The 15,616-nt window shown below is 36.9% G+C and overlaps 1 protein-coding gene across 1 annotated transcript in view; it reads right to left on the minus strand.

The window, feature by feature from the left end:
- The window catches only part of znf804b (zinc finger protein 804B), a 99,581-nt gene that overhangs the window by 28,044 nt on the left and 55,921 nt on the right, over positions 1–15,616 (minus strand). Inside the window, exon 2 of the mRNA XM_081389425.1 lies at positions 276–419. Within this exon, the coding sequence (XP_081245551.1) occupies positions 276–419 (144 nt within the window). The remainder of the gene's footprint in view (positions 1–275; positions 420–15,616) is intronic.

Here is a 15,616-nt window from a genome sequence, read left to right on the forward strand (position 1 = left end):
GACAAATTAAGTAAATGAAGTAAATCTTTAGTTATCAACATTATATGCTAAGAATAATCCGACTATTTGGGAAAACAAAAACTTAAACTACTTTAATAAAAACAAACAATGGTCATGCAGTGTTTAACCAAGCACGTTTCTATGCATATACAGAGACACTTTGCTCAAGGTAGTAATGGCTTTATATACTGTAGGGAAAAAGTTGAATCACTGTTCCAAATATTCTTTCCTGCTTCTCCATCTAATGAGCTCAACCACCTGCTGTTCGAGTTTACCTGTTTATGTGCGTGGTCATACGAGTTGATGTGGTTGTCAAACTCCTGATGTTTATGGTACTGCTTGTCGCATAGTTCACAATAGAAGTTAGCCTTGGAATCCCCCAGGGCTTTTGCAATGGCTTTCTCTTTCTTAACATAGTCCTAAGAGAGAGAGAGAGAGAGAGAGAGAGAGATTGGGTTAGGCATGTAGATGCTATAATTTAGCTAGACAACTACACTTGACAATCACACGGTCCTTTTAAAAGAATAATAAATAATTTAACTGATTGTTTAAATCCACAAAGCAAATAATTGTAAATAATTCTGACATTTGTTTTACAGATTGTCTTAGCTTAGCTGAATTTAAACATCAAGACTAAAATTACCTGATGAAACCAAACAAATCAGCCATGACAGAATAGTTTGAATAGCCGTAATTACAAGTTTTGCACCAACAACAGTTCTAAAAAGATGCTTGAATGTTAGCATAGCAGGGTAACGATGACAACGCGGTCATGGGGTTCATATTAGTTGCAGGACTGAACTGCTGGCTGTGATAATGATTAGAACTAGAACTAACTGTTCTTAAACACTTAAAAGCAATTTTAAAACAGGAGAAACACAGTGTGAGCTTTGTACATATAATTTTTTTTTAATATTACACATTTATCCATCATTTTCTGTGAATGTCACTCTCTTCTATTATTTTTTATATCATATATGTACAGAAATATTTGTGAACCATTAAAAACATTAACGTCTCAATATACAACTTAATATACAACACATTCACATTTACACACACATACTGTACACCTTCAACTCTTCAGTTTCTGCAATTATTAAAGTTGTTCAGATATGAGATTGATAGAGCATCATGTAACATTCACTAATAACATGCTCAGGATGTCAGGTCCGGGATTCGAACCCAGAGTGTGTTGCTTGTAACCCAAGGTCTTAACCACTGTTCTATAGGACAGTGTGGACTCAATTGGCAGATAATTGAGGCAGATCACAAGAGGCAGGTTAGAAGGGAAAAAATAGTCTTTACTAGTATTCTTCCAGAGCCAACACAAAGGATCCAGCATAAGAGCTGGGTTGAACAAGGTACAAATCCACACTGGATGATGCAGGCAAAAAGAGTCCAAAACATAAAAGCTCTGACAAAAAGTCCTTCAGGGTAGACTAAACAGGAAAACACAAAAGCATGGGCTAGGCAAGAGACCTTCAAGACTGAGCTAAGATACAAGCAAATGCTAGTCTTTAAATATACACAGGTTACCACTAACTAGCTAGGCACAGGTGATTTCATTGAACCAATAATGAGCAGAGAATTAGGAGGAAGATGTGGAAGGCCTTGTGCTCTCAGTTTCCCTCTGCTGGACAGACCGTGGTGTGACACAGGAGTGCAAACACACATACAGTACATAGTGATTGTTTTAGTTTTTTGTTGTCCAGACTTTAAAAAACCCATCTGGATCAAATCTGGATATTATGCAAAAATCAGATTTTTGCTGGAAGTCTGAACATAGCCTTGATTTATAGCCCTGAACATGATTTATAAGGTGTTTTACTCATGGGGACCAAAAAATGTCCCCACAAGGATTTTGGATATTGCCATCTTTCACTAGTTCACACTTACAAATAAGTTAGATAGAATAAATGCGTAGTTGGCGTGCTGTCCGAGGAGAGGGCTCCGGGCTCGGTATTCGGCCCGAACCCAGAGTACTCCCCCCGTATTCCTGGCTGTAAAGATTAAGCCAAGAGTGAGGAGTCGGGGTGGTGGAGGGATGCTGAAAAACTGTCAAGGAATATTAGGTGAGTTGACAGTGTGGATATATATATACTTCTTGTCATGCTGATTAGGGTAGACATAATTGTTTGATGACGAGTAGATTGGATTGCTTATTTGAACGTGCTCCTCCCGAACTTTGTTTATAAAACATCATTTGTGGGGGCATTTGTCCCCATAAAGCAGGGTTTACCAGGACCACACACACTCTTCCTCTAGGGATGGCATGTCTTTCTTTGTTGCGAACTTCACATGAGATTCAGCTACCTGGTAACTTCAAAGGCTCCTGCGATTAATTCAGTATCAAAAGTCTGCTTATACAGACCTCAGGGACCGACATCAACCATGCAAACACACTGTGCAGACTGCTCCGGAACACAAAGACACCCATAAGCAAAGTAGATCTCTCTGGAACATCATTACCAGAGCTTTCCCATTATGACACACAGACAGCATAGCTCAACAGTGACAACAGGAAAACAAGGTGGGAAAAGGTCACTGTGTCTGATCAAGGACGCTCTTATAAAATGATAGTTCCCATGAAGCATAGCGCTTGAACAATTTTATAAAGCTCGTTAACAAGTTTCTAAATAGAGAAAGTTGAAGTGATTGTGACAATGATACTGATTATGTGCCTTAATTATTGGCCAGAGGGCCTCTGCATTACACGGCCCTGAAGCGTCTGAAAATTCAGCTTTGCCATTATAGAAAAATACGTATATACAGACATCGTTGCCATTGCTGCATGTGCATAACTTTAGATACATGTTCTAAATGTATCCTGCATTCTGTTGTGTTCCACATAGCTGTTTTAAACAAATGTGTCTTACGTAAAACCCCCTAAAAATGAGTCCAGTCGTGGTTTGGTGAACCAGCTTGAAGTTATCTAGTCATTCAGGCAACACACCAACAAGTCGATTTTTAAAATATGTTGTTTTGTTTTACATCCCTACAAATTATATGGTCCCCAAGGGCTTTACAACTCATTTCCAAATTCATCACCCCCACAACCCCCTTTAAAACGTAACCCTAAATTTAGTCTCACAGATGTGTGGCGGAGTGAAACGATACAGCGTGAGAGCTGGGACGAGCCATTCTGTACATCTGTCATTTTAACACGCGCCTAACCCTGAGACTCAAAACAACAGATGTTAACTCTTAATTGCTTTTGGATGCGTTTTGCATCAGAATTAGTTACACGTGTTTTGCACTTATTCACCACCCACAAAAGGCAGAACATTGGCTGAGTGATCTGGCAATCACCTGCCCTCTGCCACAAACAAGCTCAATGACGTTACTTTCAACAGTGAAATAAATAAAAAATCAAAGTGTAAAGTTGCCTCAAGGTTAATTTTGCAGTCAATATCTTATTTCTAATCCATACACCTTGATCCTGTCCCAAAAGAACTTGCGATACACCTCAGAATAGCACAATAGTTAGCACCCAGTATGTATCAGTAGTATGATGTATGTTAAAAGTGTCCATGTATGCATACCATAACACTAAATGTGTCTGTTTTACTGTTGAATCTACTATTGCAAAAGCAAGTGTTTTGTAACAGCATGCAAATAAATTGATGGAGCATTTGTAGGTTATCTTCTTAATGCTGCTGTCTGGGGAGCTACAAAACACTCTCCCTTACAAATGTAAGCAATTTAAATGTGCAATCTCAGTCATTTAGTCTCTCATTCTTTCTTATACTCTGTTTCACTCTCAATTCATTCATACCGCAGTTTGAAAAAGGAATGTGATCTATTATTTTACTTGTTTGGAAGCTAATCATGCCTTTTTCAATTGACAAACAACTGACTTTATGTTTTAAAGAATTACATTAAAGGCCAGGCAACTGGCGACACAAAGAAGTAATGTTTGTAGAACTCTGAAGACACACACACACACGTTGGGTTTCCATGTTTGAAAGGGCTATTCCATAGACATTATGAATTTTATACTGTACAAACTGTATATTCTATCCCCCGCCACTAGCAGCACTATAAAACTTTCTGCATTTTTACATTAAAAACAAAACAAAACTTGATTTATAAGCTGTTTCCTCATGGAGACCAAAAATATCTCCACAAGGATTTCGGATATTGCCATCATTGTGGGGACATTTGGTCCTTATAACGTAGGGTTAACCAGGAACCTCAAAAACCATTATCTAATTTGTTTATATATATATTTTTTTTTTAAAAGGTGCAAAAATCTATTCGCAATTTCTAAAAAAAATTACATGTCAGTAAAGTTTTATTTTATTAAACCCAATTCTGCCTGCAAATATTTGAACCAGGCTTTGCACAGAACAATAATATTCAATGGTAATTTAGCATTGTATGATGCCACCTGTTGGATGACTGTGGCTCTCATAAGCATGTAACCCCTGCAGAGATGCTCGCGTGTGTAGATGTGTGAGACAGCCTGAACTCATGCTGCCACGCTCATTCTCAGAATTCTCTTTAAGCGTCTGACTCTGTGTGCCTGCTCTCAGATCTGTGAACTTGCCCGCTTGCCTTTAAAAAACACTATTTCTGCTTTCCAACTTGAAAAGCCCTATAATATCATTACCTCTTCATTCATCAGTGCCCGGAGTAAACACAATTCTACAGCGTGAGGTCTCACATTACTACAAAATGTGCCTCTTTTTTTAGCATTTCCCAGAATGCCATTCACAGGTGCCAACTACATTGACCGCTAAGAGCCCATAATAAAAGTGCAATAAAAGCCACTTCTGAATAAGTGAATATGGAATAGGAACACGTGTGGAGAGATGTGAGGGCGGACAGAGGCGGAGCTGAAGGTCTAATTAGGGGTGTCGTGGGATGAACGGACGGAGAAGGGGAGGTTCAAAGCTTTAATGTTCAACCTTTGTAGAGGAGAAGAGAACAAGGTGACACACATCCATAAAACAACTTTAATCCTCTGTTACAGAAAGAAGCTTTTCTCTGCTTGCTCACTGACCTTAACAGCTCTCACATTCAGCACATTAAACACAGGTTGACAGCGAACAGAGCGCCAGGTTTCGCGGTTCACCCATTAGCCTAAAACAGGTTCGCTTTCCCTCCCTCAGACCCAAGTACAAACACCTGGACAGAAATAATACTGAGCACTTTTTAAATTTGTTCTGTTTATCATGTCAGTTCCATTGTAATTAAACAATAATGTCTCTCGCTCTTTTTCTCCTACCTCTCCTATCTGTTTCTGGCACTGATAGCTTGTGCCGTTTGAAATGCTTCATGTTTTCAATGTGTTTGTTTTCAATTTCCATAAGCCATTAAATTTTATCTTTACTCTAATGTTAAGCATTCAGAAATAAGAGATAATCAAAAAGCGTTTTTAAAATCTTTGACAAGAAAATGTCACAACAGTTTTGCTTTTCAAAGAGTATGTTGAAAAGAATTCTTCAGAGCGAGCAAAGTCCCAGTTAATGAATAACACTTTACAATATCTTTCACAAGGCCAGATTGGTTATACACAGACAGACAGGCCTACATGTCTAGATCAAGGGAAATTTCCTGTGTCTAACGGACGTCCAGTCTGCAGCTCTCCAACTGTTAAACAGCAGGAACTCCTTTCCGATTAAACACTCTCCCCTGGTTCACAGCAATCCCCATAGGCATCTTCTTCCAGATTTGGGCGCTCTCAGAATCATAATGCCCATTCAAACCCAGCTGAAACTAAATCTATACCACTAGCCTAACACGTGTGAAGGAAATGTTTAATTAAATATAACTATCCCCAAGTTTCGGCTCAGTAAGATTTTCTTCATTAATTGTTTTATTCCGCAAAGACACATTAAATTGACCAATAGTGACAGTAAAGACATTCATAATGTTACAAAAAATGTATATTTCAAATAAATGTTCTTTTGAACATTCTATTCATCAAAGAATCCTAAAATAATGTATGACAGATTCCAAAACAATATTAAGCAGCACAAATGTTCTCAATATTGATAATAATTCGAAATCATATTAGAATGATTTCTGAAGAATGTAACATTAATTAATTACATTGTAAAAAATAAATTCAAATTGAAAACTTATTTTTGAAATTGTAATAACATTACACAATATAACTGTTTTTACAGTTTTTTTTTATTATTTAAAAAAATCAGCCTTGGTTAGCATAGGAAACTAAAATATTAACTCAAAATGAATATACATTTTTCATACAGTACATTATGCTTAAATTCACTTTAAAATGATTTATTTTAGTTGTTAGTTCTTCATTTTTAATTCATTTAAACCAAATGTTAGAACTTTAGCGTCGGCCAGATTACAGTGCGTCCTTACTTTTTTCCTTTAGTCATAACTCGACTAGGGCACAGAGTGAGATGTAAGTGGTCACTTTGTCCAGGGCTTCTTCTTTTTACCCTGTACTTTTGCTGCAAGATCATACTAGGACAAAACATTCTTTGCAACTTTGAACGGGCCAGATCAAGGCTGCATCACTGGAGTTTCTATGCGAGCATGCACGTGTCTGTAGGGAAGTGTTGTGAGATGCCTTCCAACCTGTGTGTGTGTGTGTGCGCGCGCGTGTGTGCCCCGGATGCCGACTAGGAATTTCAATCATTTTCTCTCCCTCTTTCTCTGCCCGTGCAAACATCCAGAACAGAGAGAGGGGCAGTGTTCCAGAGCAGCAGACAGAGAGAGAGAGATCCCTGTGGGTCTCAAATTAAATTCCTATCATGTCAGGGCAGGAACAGGATTCAATAGTGTTTATTGGCATCTCTTGACCGGAGGGAAATTAAATTCCACTGGCTTGTTTCATCATGGACAGCAGGTTCAGGCCTCCCTCTCTTCATCTCTCACTCCCTCTCTTTCATTGGCTTTGGGTTAAGTGGTTAGGGCCCAGAATTGCCCCTAATTTCCCTGGTAATTTGCCTCTCTGTGTGTTTGTGTTTTGCAGCATGTGTGTGTCAGCCAGCTGAATCTCCCAGACGGCAATGGCCTCTCTTGCCAAAATCATATAACATTATCATCCTCTTCAATGCATTAAACAAAAAAAACCTAGCCATTATCTCAGACCGGATCAAAGCAATAGGCAGAATGGCCGGTTCTACCTTGACTGGATTTGTTTTCTGTCATTTCTTCAAAACCTGATTTAATCTCATCCTGAAAGCTTAGACTGCGGATAAGAGAAGCAGATTTGTGCCGCCATCTATGACAGAGCTTTGCAATAAGAAGACACTGAACAGCATGAGCATGAGTAAGAGGAGAGAGAAACATGTACAGTAGAGACAGTGATGAAACCAGGAAAACATAAAGAGAAATAGGCCAGAGCTGTGGTGCACTGATGTGCTCAAAAGGGAAATGAATGTGTGACTCTGGCTTACAACACACCCATATTGCACATATTTCTATACTACCAATCAGAAGTTTGGGGTCAGTTAGAATTTTTTTTTTTTTTTTTTTTTTTTAAAGAAATTAACACTTTTATTCAGCAAGGATTAAAATCAGTATCAGTAAAGACTATGACAATGTTAGAAACTATTTCTATTTCAGACAAATGCTGTTCTTTTGAACTTTTCATTCATCAAATGTATCACAGTTTCCACAAAATCAATAGCACAACTATTTTGATTGATAATAATAAGACATGTTTCTTGAGCACCAAATAAGCATATCAAAATGATTTCTGAAGGATCATGTGACACTGAAGACTGGAGTAATGATGCTGAAAAATAAGCTTTACAATCACAGGAATAGGTTACATTTTAAATTGAAATAATATTCCACAATATTGCTGTTTTTACTGTATTTTTTTTATCATTTAATCTTAGTAAGCATAAGAGACTTCAACACTACATTAAATGTATTTTCGTCCCCAAACTTTTGAACAATAGTGTATATATTGTATGTCTATAAAAAAAGGCAAAATCCAAAACTACTGAAAATGTTTAAGTTTGACTTTTTTTTGTAATTTAGTATAACAATTTGCTTGAAAAAAAAAATTGATGCAAGTCTTAGTATTTAGTTTGTCCCCCTTTTCTGTCACAAATACCTAGAAATAGAGCCGGATCAGAAATAATTTGTATTCATCTAGCATCATAACATTTCGGTTTTAAAAATTATTCCTAGATTAAAATGAGATAATTTCAGTGTGGTTTCAGTCTCAAACTTTTGTACCCTACTGAACACTACAAAGACAGAAGGTGATGAGAGATGAGAATGGTGCTTACTGTGCAGTAAGTGTGATGTGTTTGCATCAAAGGTAACAAATGCTTTCCCTAATGTACACTAATGTATCAGTATCACATTGATAAATACTGTGCATAGAAATAGAGATGGGGAACAGAAGAAGCCAGAGAGCAAGAGAGAGGGACTATTTAAGTAAGATGTAGTGGAGTGGTTGGCCCACATGCCGGATCTGTGATGTACTTACTGAGTGGCTTGCAGAGGCACGACCATCTGGCCTAGTCTACAGGCAGACTGATGACAACTGCACTAACATACACCCAGATGGGCTTCACGCAGCCTGCACAGGAGCCCACTCATATACACTGCCGTTCAAAAGTTTGGGATCTGTAAGTTTTTTTTATGTTTTTAAAAGAAGTCTCTTATGCTCACCAAGGCTGCATTTATTTGAGTAATGATGTTGAAAATTCAGTATTGTATCACAGGAATAAATTACATTTTAAAATATATTCAAATAGAAAAAAACTATTAAAAATTAGTTATTTTAAATTGTCATAATATTTCACAATATTACTGTTTGTGTGTGTGTGTGTGTGTGTGTGTGTGTGTGTGTGTGTGTGGTATTTTTAATCAAATAAATGCAGCCTTGGTGAGCATAAGAGACTTCTTTTAAAAATATGAAAAATCTTACCGATCCCAAACATTTGAACGGCACTGTATATATAAATACAGAACACATAAAAAATAGCATAAAGACATAAAAAAGTGATACTCACACGCACACACATTCTGAGCCCCCTGATGTGTCTAACTATAGCTGAGAGTGTGCATCGTCAATGTGTTTGAGGCGATTGATTGCTGAGAAATCCCCAAGATGCAGGAAATGAGGCAATTATTCACCAGCTTAATATACCTCACAGGGGTGGCACAGCATGTGTGCGTGTCTCCAAACGTGCGTGCAGCAAGTGTGCTCGAGTTTGACCTTCTCTGTTCCTGATCACATCGAAACATAATAATAACAGTGTACACAAACACACACATGCATGCACACGTACACAGATCAGATCAGCAATTTACTACGAAAACAAACTCGCGCATTTGGCTAGAGTTCATCACAACTGGCACATGAGATGAAAGCTTCATAAGCATCAGTAAGAGAAGCCAGATGGCTTCAGCTCATTTGAGCTAATCACATGACCTGCTATACACAGTCTATCCTGCAGTTTGAGGATTTCGGCAGAGACGATAACCATAGAGGTTTGTGCGTGTTCAGTTTTCTGGGAGCCTGCTGTTAGTACTGTAGTTGAAACAGTCCAGGGGACGATGAGGGTCCTTAAAAGAAGATCAAGACTGTAATGCTAAACTACACGATATACTCTGGAATATATTATGTAGTTGTAAGTACAGCTGCAAAGAAATGAATAAGAATAACAAAGAGGAGAGAAAGTTGAGGGGAAGAGGGGTCTCAAAGGGTCTCTTTATAGAGGACATTTGAAGTTTGAAGTCTGAAGTTCTATTCTGTCAGTGGTCTTCAGATAAATATTCACATTCAGAAATGAGAATAAACTGTGGAAATCAATGTCAGAGTGTAAAGAGTGATATTATAGACACACCCAGAATGTTTGTGTATCTCAAATACAAACTCTGGCATATGTTATGATAAGAAATCTATATCTGTCAAGCATAAACTGTCTGATAAAGATGACAAGGTATCAAATGTTTGACGTTCTTTGTGGACAATAAGCATGCCCAAGATAGGAAAAGAAAAAATCTTGAGAAAAAAACCCAACATGTATAAAAATTGTTTAAAAAATATGGGCATAGTTTAAAATGTAAAAAAGAAAATACATTTAAAGAAAAGAAAGTGGTGTAACCTTTCCAATAAATAATGTAAAAAGTATTTTTAACAAAACTCTTGAAATCAAAAATATCTATGTTAATATTATTTTAACAAAACTAAGTCAGTTCACTTTACTTTTTTTTTATTCACTATGCTTAAAGGAGTCATGAATTGAGAACCCTTTTGACATATATAAAAACTAAAGTCATTATACTATAAGAATATCCTGCAAGTTTCAGAACTGAAAACTTCCTTGTTAGTCCAAAAACAGCTTTTATTGTAACCAAGCCCAGAGAACGACTCGTTATGATAGATAGGTGAAAGACCACCTCTGCAGAATAAAATCAACGCCTACTTCATCATTGCAAATTTGGCCCTGCCCTCTGACGTGTTGATATGATGAGGAGAGAAGAGCGATACAGGATCACTGGACTAAAAATAACATAACCTTCCAAAAGATCCTAATGCTAGGAATGTGGTTATGTATTTTTAAAAATGTGAATGTTTCAGTTGAGCATTTTTTATTTGTATTTGGTACATTTCACTGTGGATTTTTTGGTTAATCAGTCGCAATTTCGGTGCAGGCTTTGCAAACAGACTTTTACGATATGGACTCGACCGTATTGCCACAACATGTAAGTAACTGTGTTCATTCTAATGCCTGATCTGTGACCAGTGATTTCTGATATGTAATGATTCATGTAGCTACAGTCAGATGTTTGTTGTCTATGTGTCAGTAAATCAAACAAGTGACTAAATGGTCAACTTCACATTGTTTCTCTTTGTAGGATGAAAATAATCTGTTATTTAAATTGTGATTAAATTATATAGAAAGCGATCAAAGAACGCTCCCTTTTCAATTGCTGGAACTGTCAATCACACAGCGAAAGTTTATCAAATGACTCTCGCCAAAACTCCCGTCATAATCAATTCATCTCTTATTTACATCGTTTTTGCAGTGTTAGTTATGATGAAAGCATTTGTGAGGGAGCAGAAATCGAGTTACAATGAAGAGATCACCGCATTCATGCACTCAACATGTCTGTGATCGGCTACAATGCTCAACGCAACCTTTCATGACACAATCTAAATATAATGCCATAGATCTAAATATAATGCTATAATCAACAATTTTCAGGATTAGTTAACCTGACAGCTGTAATAGTAAAAAAGTGTTAAAAGTTTTCGATAGAGTTCCACATGTAATACTTAGCTATTTCATATGCAAACATGTCAGCCAATCACAGCAGTGGGTGTTTACACAGAAGTCTCACAGCAGACACGCCCCTTCAAACAGAGCGTTCAAATCAGAGGGCTAAAATCTGGGTAGGAAAAATGCATTTTATTTTTAAAGTATGACAATTTTTATGTTACAATCATACTAACGTTATAAGTGTACTCCAGGAAACATTATAAAACAATAAAACAATGCAGTTCATGACCCCTTTAATGATTTACATTCGATTCATTTTTTGAGACACAATAATAAAAGATTATGCCAAACTCTTTTATTCAAAAGTTGACATTGAGGGTCGTGTCATTGAACCTCCTACTACTAATTCCTCCAGAGCTGATACTCGGTTTCTGCTGATGCAATGTAGCTTTCTCTGGCTGACATTCGTATTGCTTATCTTTCTCTGGGCAATAATCCTAATACCGATCCCTCTGTGCCTGGAGGTCTTATTGTTGACCTTTCCGTGGCTGATCTTCATATTGCTGATAAAAACGAATAAAGAAACTGGGCACATTTTAACAGCGAAATGAAGCAGACACAGTAAAGCACTTTCTGTCTGCCTGTGTGCATTATGAATTAGAGTGGATAGCATTGGATCATTTATAATGTGAATTACTGTATCTGCTGCCCTGCTTATGGCTGTTTTGTCAATAAGGAGATAATCAAGCCAAGCAGTAATGACAGACATCAGTCCATCAGACTTAATCTGGTCCAAATGATTAAGTTAGGATGCAGCTGTTAGGATCCTCCTGTTAATCATCATCAAAAAGGTTATTACTAATCTAGAATATAATCAGCTGGATTTCTCTCTCCTCCTTCTATAGAGCCACAATATGTGGACCTAATTAATAGGTTTTTTGATTAATTTCTTGCATCTGCTGTGTAGAAAAAGATTAAGAATTACGTAGAGAAAAGAATATGGGGCCCAGAAATTATGAATTTCGAGAAGAAAGGAAAAGATTCACTGCCTAAATGATACAATAGCAAATGCTTAACAAATGCATTTGTGTTTAATCATCCATAGATGGCATCTGAGCTGTCAGATATCTCTTGGTTTCTCCACTGTGAGAACTTTAAGAGCCGAGCCTTGGGCAAATGCTGCCCCAAAGGAGAGGAGCCAAATCTGGGTTAACCTTTTTAGTGCCCTCCTTTTCCTGTCAAAACAAATCACAGAGTTTAGAACCATGAATTTTTTAAAAGCATCTATTGCTTTAGCTTTTAGTGGGCGAAAAACTATCCCATATCTTCAGAAGTGGAGCTCAAATGTTCTGCAATATACTCATTACTCTGGGCATTGAATCAATTGGAAATGTTTCTTTCAGAATATCACTGAAAACAAAGAAACAATCAATTAAACACATCAGAGGGCTTTGCTTCTATATACACATATTACACATACTGAGACCAATTGAAAATGTTTGCAGCATACAGCGCAACAGAATGTAACCGGTTCTTATTTAATTTTCATGGACTCTGTGACAATTTACACAAGCAACATTTATCTGTGCATCACCAAAATGTCGCTCTGGGGACATTTTATCCTCATTACTGAGAATTGTGTAAAGCCTTAGTTATCCTCGGACTTGGTTTTGGAGGATTTCTGTAAATCCCCAGTTGTCTTCTGATCTCTTCGACGACTGTGGCTATGTAAGGAGCACCAACCCCTCACCCAATTCAAAGACTCCTTTAAACCATAGGAATATACATAGGTTTGGTATTCCATATATTATTGCACTATACACCGTACAAAGTTGTAATTTTTATAGATAAAAAAAAAGACTTCATTAAAACCATGTTAATTGGTTAACTCAAAAATTATTTACCATATACATGTATATAACATGTTAACTGGTTGACTGTAAAATACCTTCCCATAAGCATTTGTGGTAGTGGGGCCAGTGAGAAATGTTGGCAGGAAAAATAAAAATCAGAACGACTGAGAAAGCAGAAAGAGAGCTGATATACAAAGCAGATGGCTATAGGGAAATATTCAGTCCAATTTTTATTTGCATGCTGTGATGCAATATAGATGTGTGAGTGCCTTTCAGAAACCTTACACTTGTCTACCATTAACCCATTGATGAGCAATCATTAAAAGTTCAGCTGTATGGAACATGATTACAGTGGGGAGAACAAATATTTGATACACTGTCGATTTTGCAGGTTTTCCCACTTACAAAGCATGTAGAAGTCTGTAATTTTTATCATAGGTACTCTTCAACTGTGAGTGACGGAATCTAAAACAAAAATCCAGAAAATCTAATTAATTATTTAAAAATCATAAAATGTGATTTTCTGGATTTTTGTTTTAGATTCTGTCTCTCACAGTTGAAGAGTACCTATGATAATAAATACAGACCTCTACATGCTTTGTAAGTAGGAAAACCTGCCAAATCGGCAGTGTATCAAATACTTTTTCTCCCCACTGTATTCACTCTCTTTCAAACATCCGCCCCCTAAATCGCCTTCTAAGTATGAAAAATGTAATGTGTCGGACTATTTTGGTGCATTTTTTAAATAGGCTGCCGTTGAAGGATAACATAATTAAACAATCTGTTTAAGTATTTAAACAAATAATACTCATTAAGGTCAACATATAGACCGCTTCTTTCTCATTAATGACAATTACATCAGTTCAGTGTATGTGCAGGCATATGAGTGTGTTTGTTCCTCTTGACAGCCCTGTTATGTTTGAATATCAGCGTCTCTGCTCATTGTACTCCTGTGAATGTTTGTTTGAAGATGTATCAAGATGTTTGCGTGAGTGTGCCTGTGCAATGAAATCTTTCACATCTAATTGCTTTGGTTGAAGTAAAATGGTAATTTGCATGCTGAAGCTGTCATATGCACTCTGACACCAAACACATTTGGCTCCTCAGTGCTTTAGCATAATACACGCATGACTGGACGAGGAATGAAACCTGACTGAGAGAAGTGTTGTACACACCTTCTCATGCCAAGCATGTGCTCAGTCTGATGCTTCCCCTTAACATTAATTTGCCATTGAGACTCTTCATATTTTCTGTAGCCCATATAAAACTATACTGCACAATTATCTCTGTTAGGCTACCTTTGAACTTGTCAAAGGTAGGCGGATTGAACTTGACTTGAGTCATTGTTCTTTCATATCTTTAAAGATTATTTCTTAAAATATTCCCCCAGTAGGTTTTTATTACGCTTGTTGCCAGGAGAGTCTTGCTTTTCTGTTCGTGTTTATGAGCACTGTCCTTTCAGCACCCCAGAAGACCTAGTAAAACAGATCAGTACCATGGATAGCTCCATTATTCCTAAGCACTCTTTTAAAGGGTTAGTTCACCCAAAAATGAAAATCCTGTCAGTAATTACTCACCCTCATGTTGTTCCAACCCCGTAAGACTTTCATTCATCTTCGGAACACAAATTAAGATATTTTTTATTCAATCTGAGTGCTGTCTCACTCCTCCATAGTGAGCCTACGTTCTGACGTACAACCCAGAAGCGCTGCGCTGTTACACTACGTGAACTCACTCAGAGGCCCACACAGAAGAAAATTAATAGTTGAACGAAGTTGTTATTTTTGTTTTGTTTTTGTGCACAAAAAGTATTCTCATCACTTGATAAACTTATGGTTGAGCGAATGTAGTCACTTGGACTATTTTAAACATTGTCTTTACTAACTTTCTGGGCTGGCAAGTTTCAATTACATAGAAGCCTATGAAGGAGTGAGACAGCTCTCAGATTTAATCAAAAATATCTTAATTTGTGTTCCGAAGAAGAACGAAAGTCTTGCGGGGTTGGAACAACATGAGGGTGAGTAATTACTGACAGAATTTAAATTTTTAGGTGAACTTTTAGACTGACTTTTAGATTTCAGTGCTGGTGCTCGTCTAATAACTGCATTGTTCACAGTAGATGCTATTAGTGGTCTAGTCATAACTATTGGACGTTTGCGCTCAAATGGCATGCATTCATTTAGTGCATGAATTAGGCGCTAAAATTACATTCAAACACTAAAAAACTTTCTGGGAGGCAAAAACTTGTGTATATAAATCGCAGAGCACAATGCATTATATCAAGAAGATGAATGATTATCAATGCATGAATCAGACTCTCCCGCAATTCCCACAATTTATGACTCCATGCATAATTTTTTATTTTATTGTTCCTGTACGGGGGCAGAGATAAATCATACAGAACAAAGAAAAAGCTAAGAGTTACTACTACAACTTGACTGGAATATCTTATAGGAGGTGGATCACTGTCTATATTAGCTGCTGATTTAAAAAAAGATAGTATTTTGTCTACATAAATAAAAAATTAAATAAAAAGTCAGATAAGAAATAAAAAGAATATTAAAAATTAATAATTTTATTTAG

Source organism: Scardinius erythrophthalmus (assembly GCF_964197995.2).
Source record: "Scardinius erythrophthalmus genome assembly, chromosome: 16".
Taxonomy (NCBI): domain Eukaryota; kingdom Metazoa; phylum Chordata; class Actinopteri; order Cypriniformes; family Leuciscidae; genus Scardinius; species Scardinius erythrophthalmus.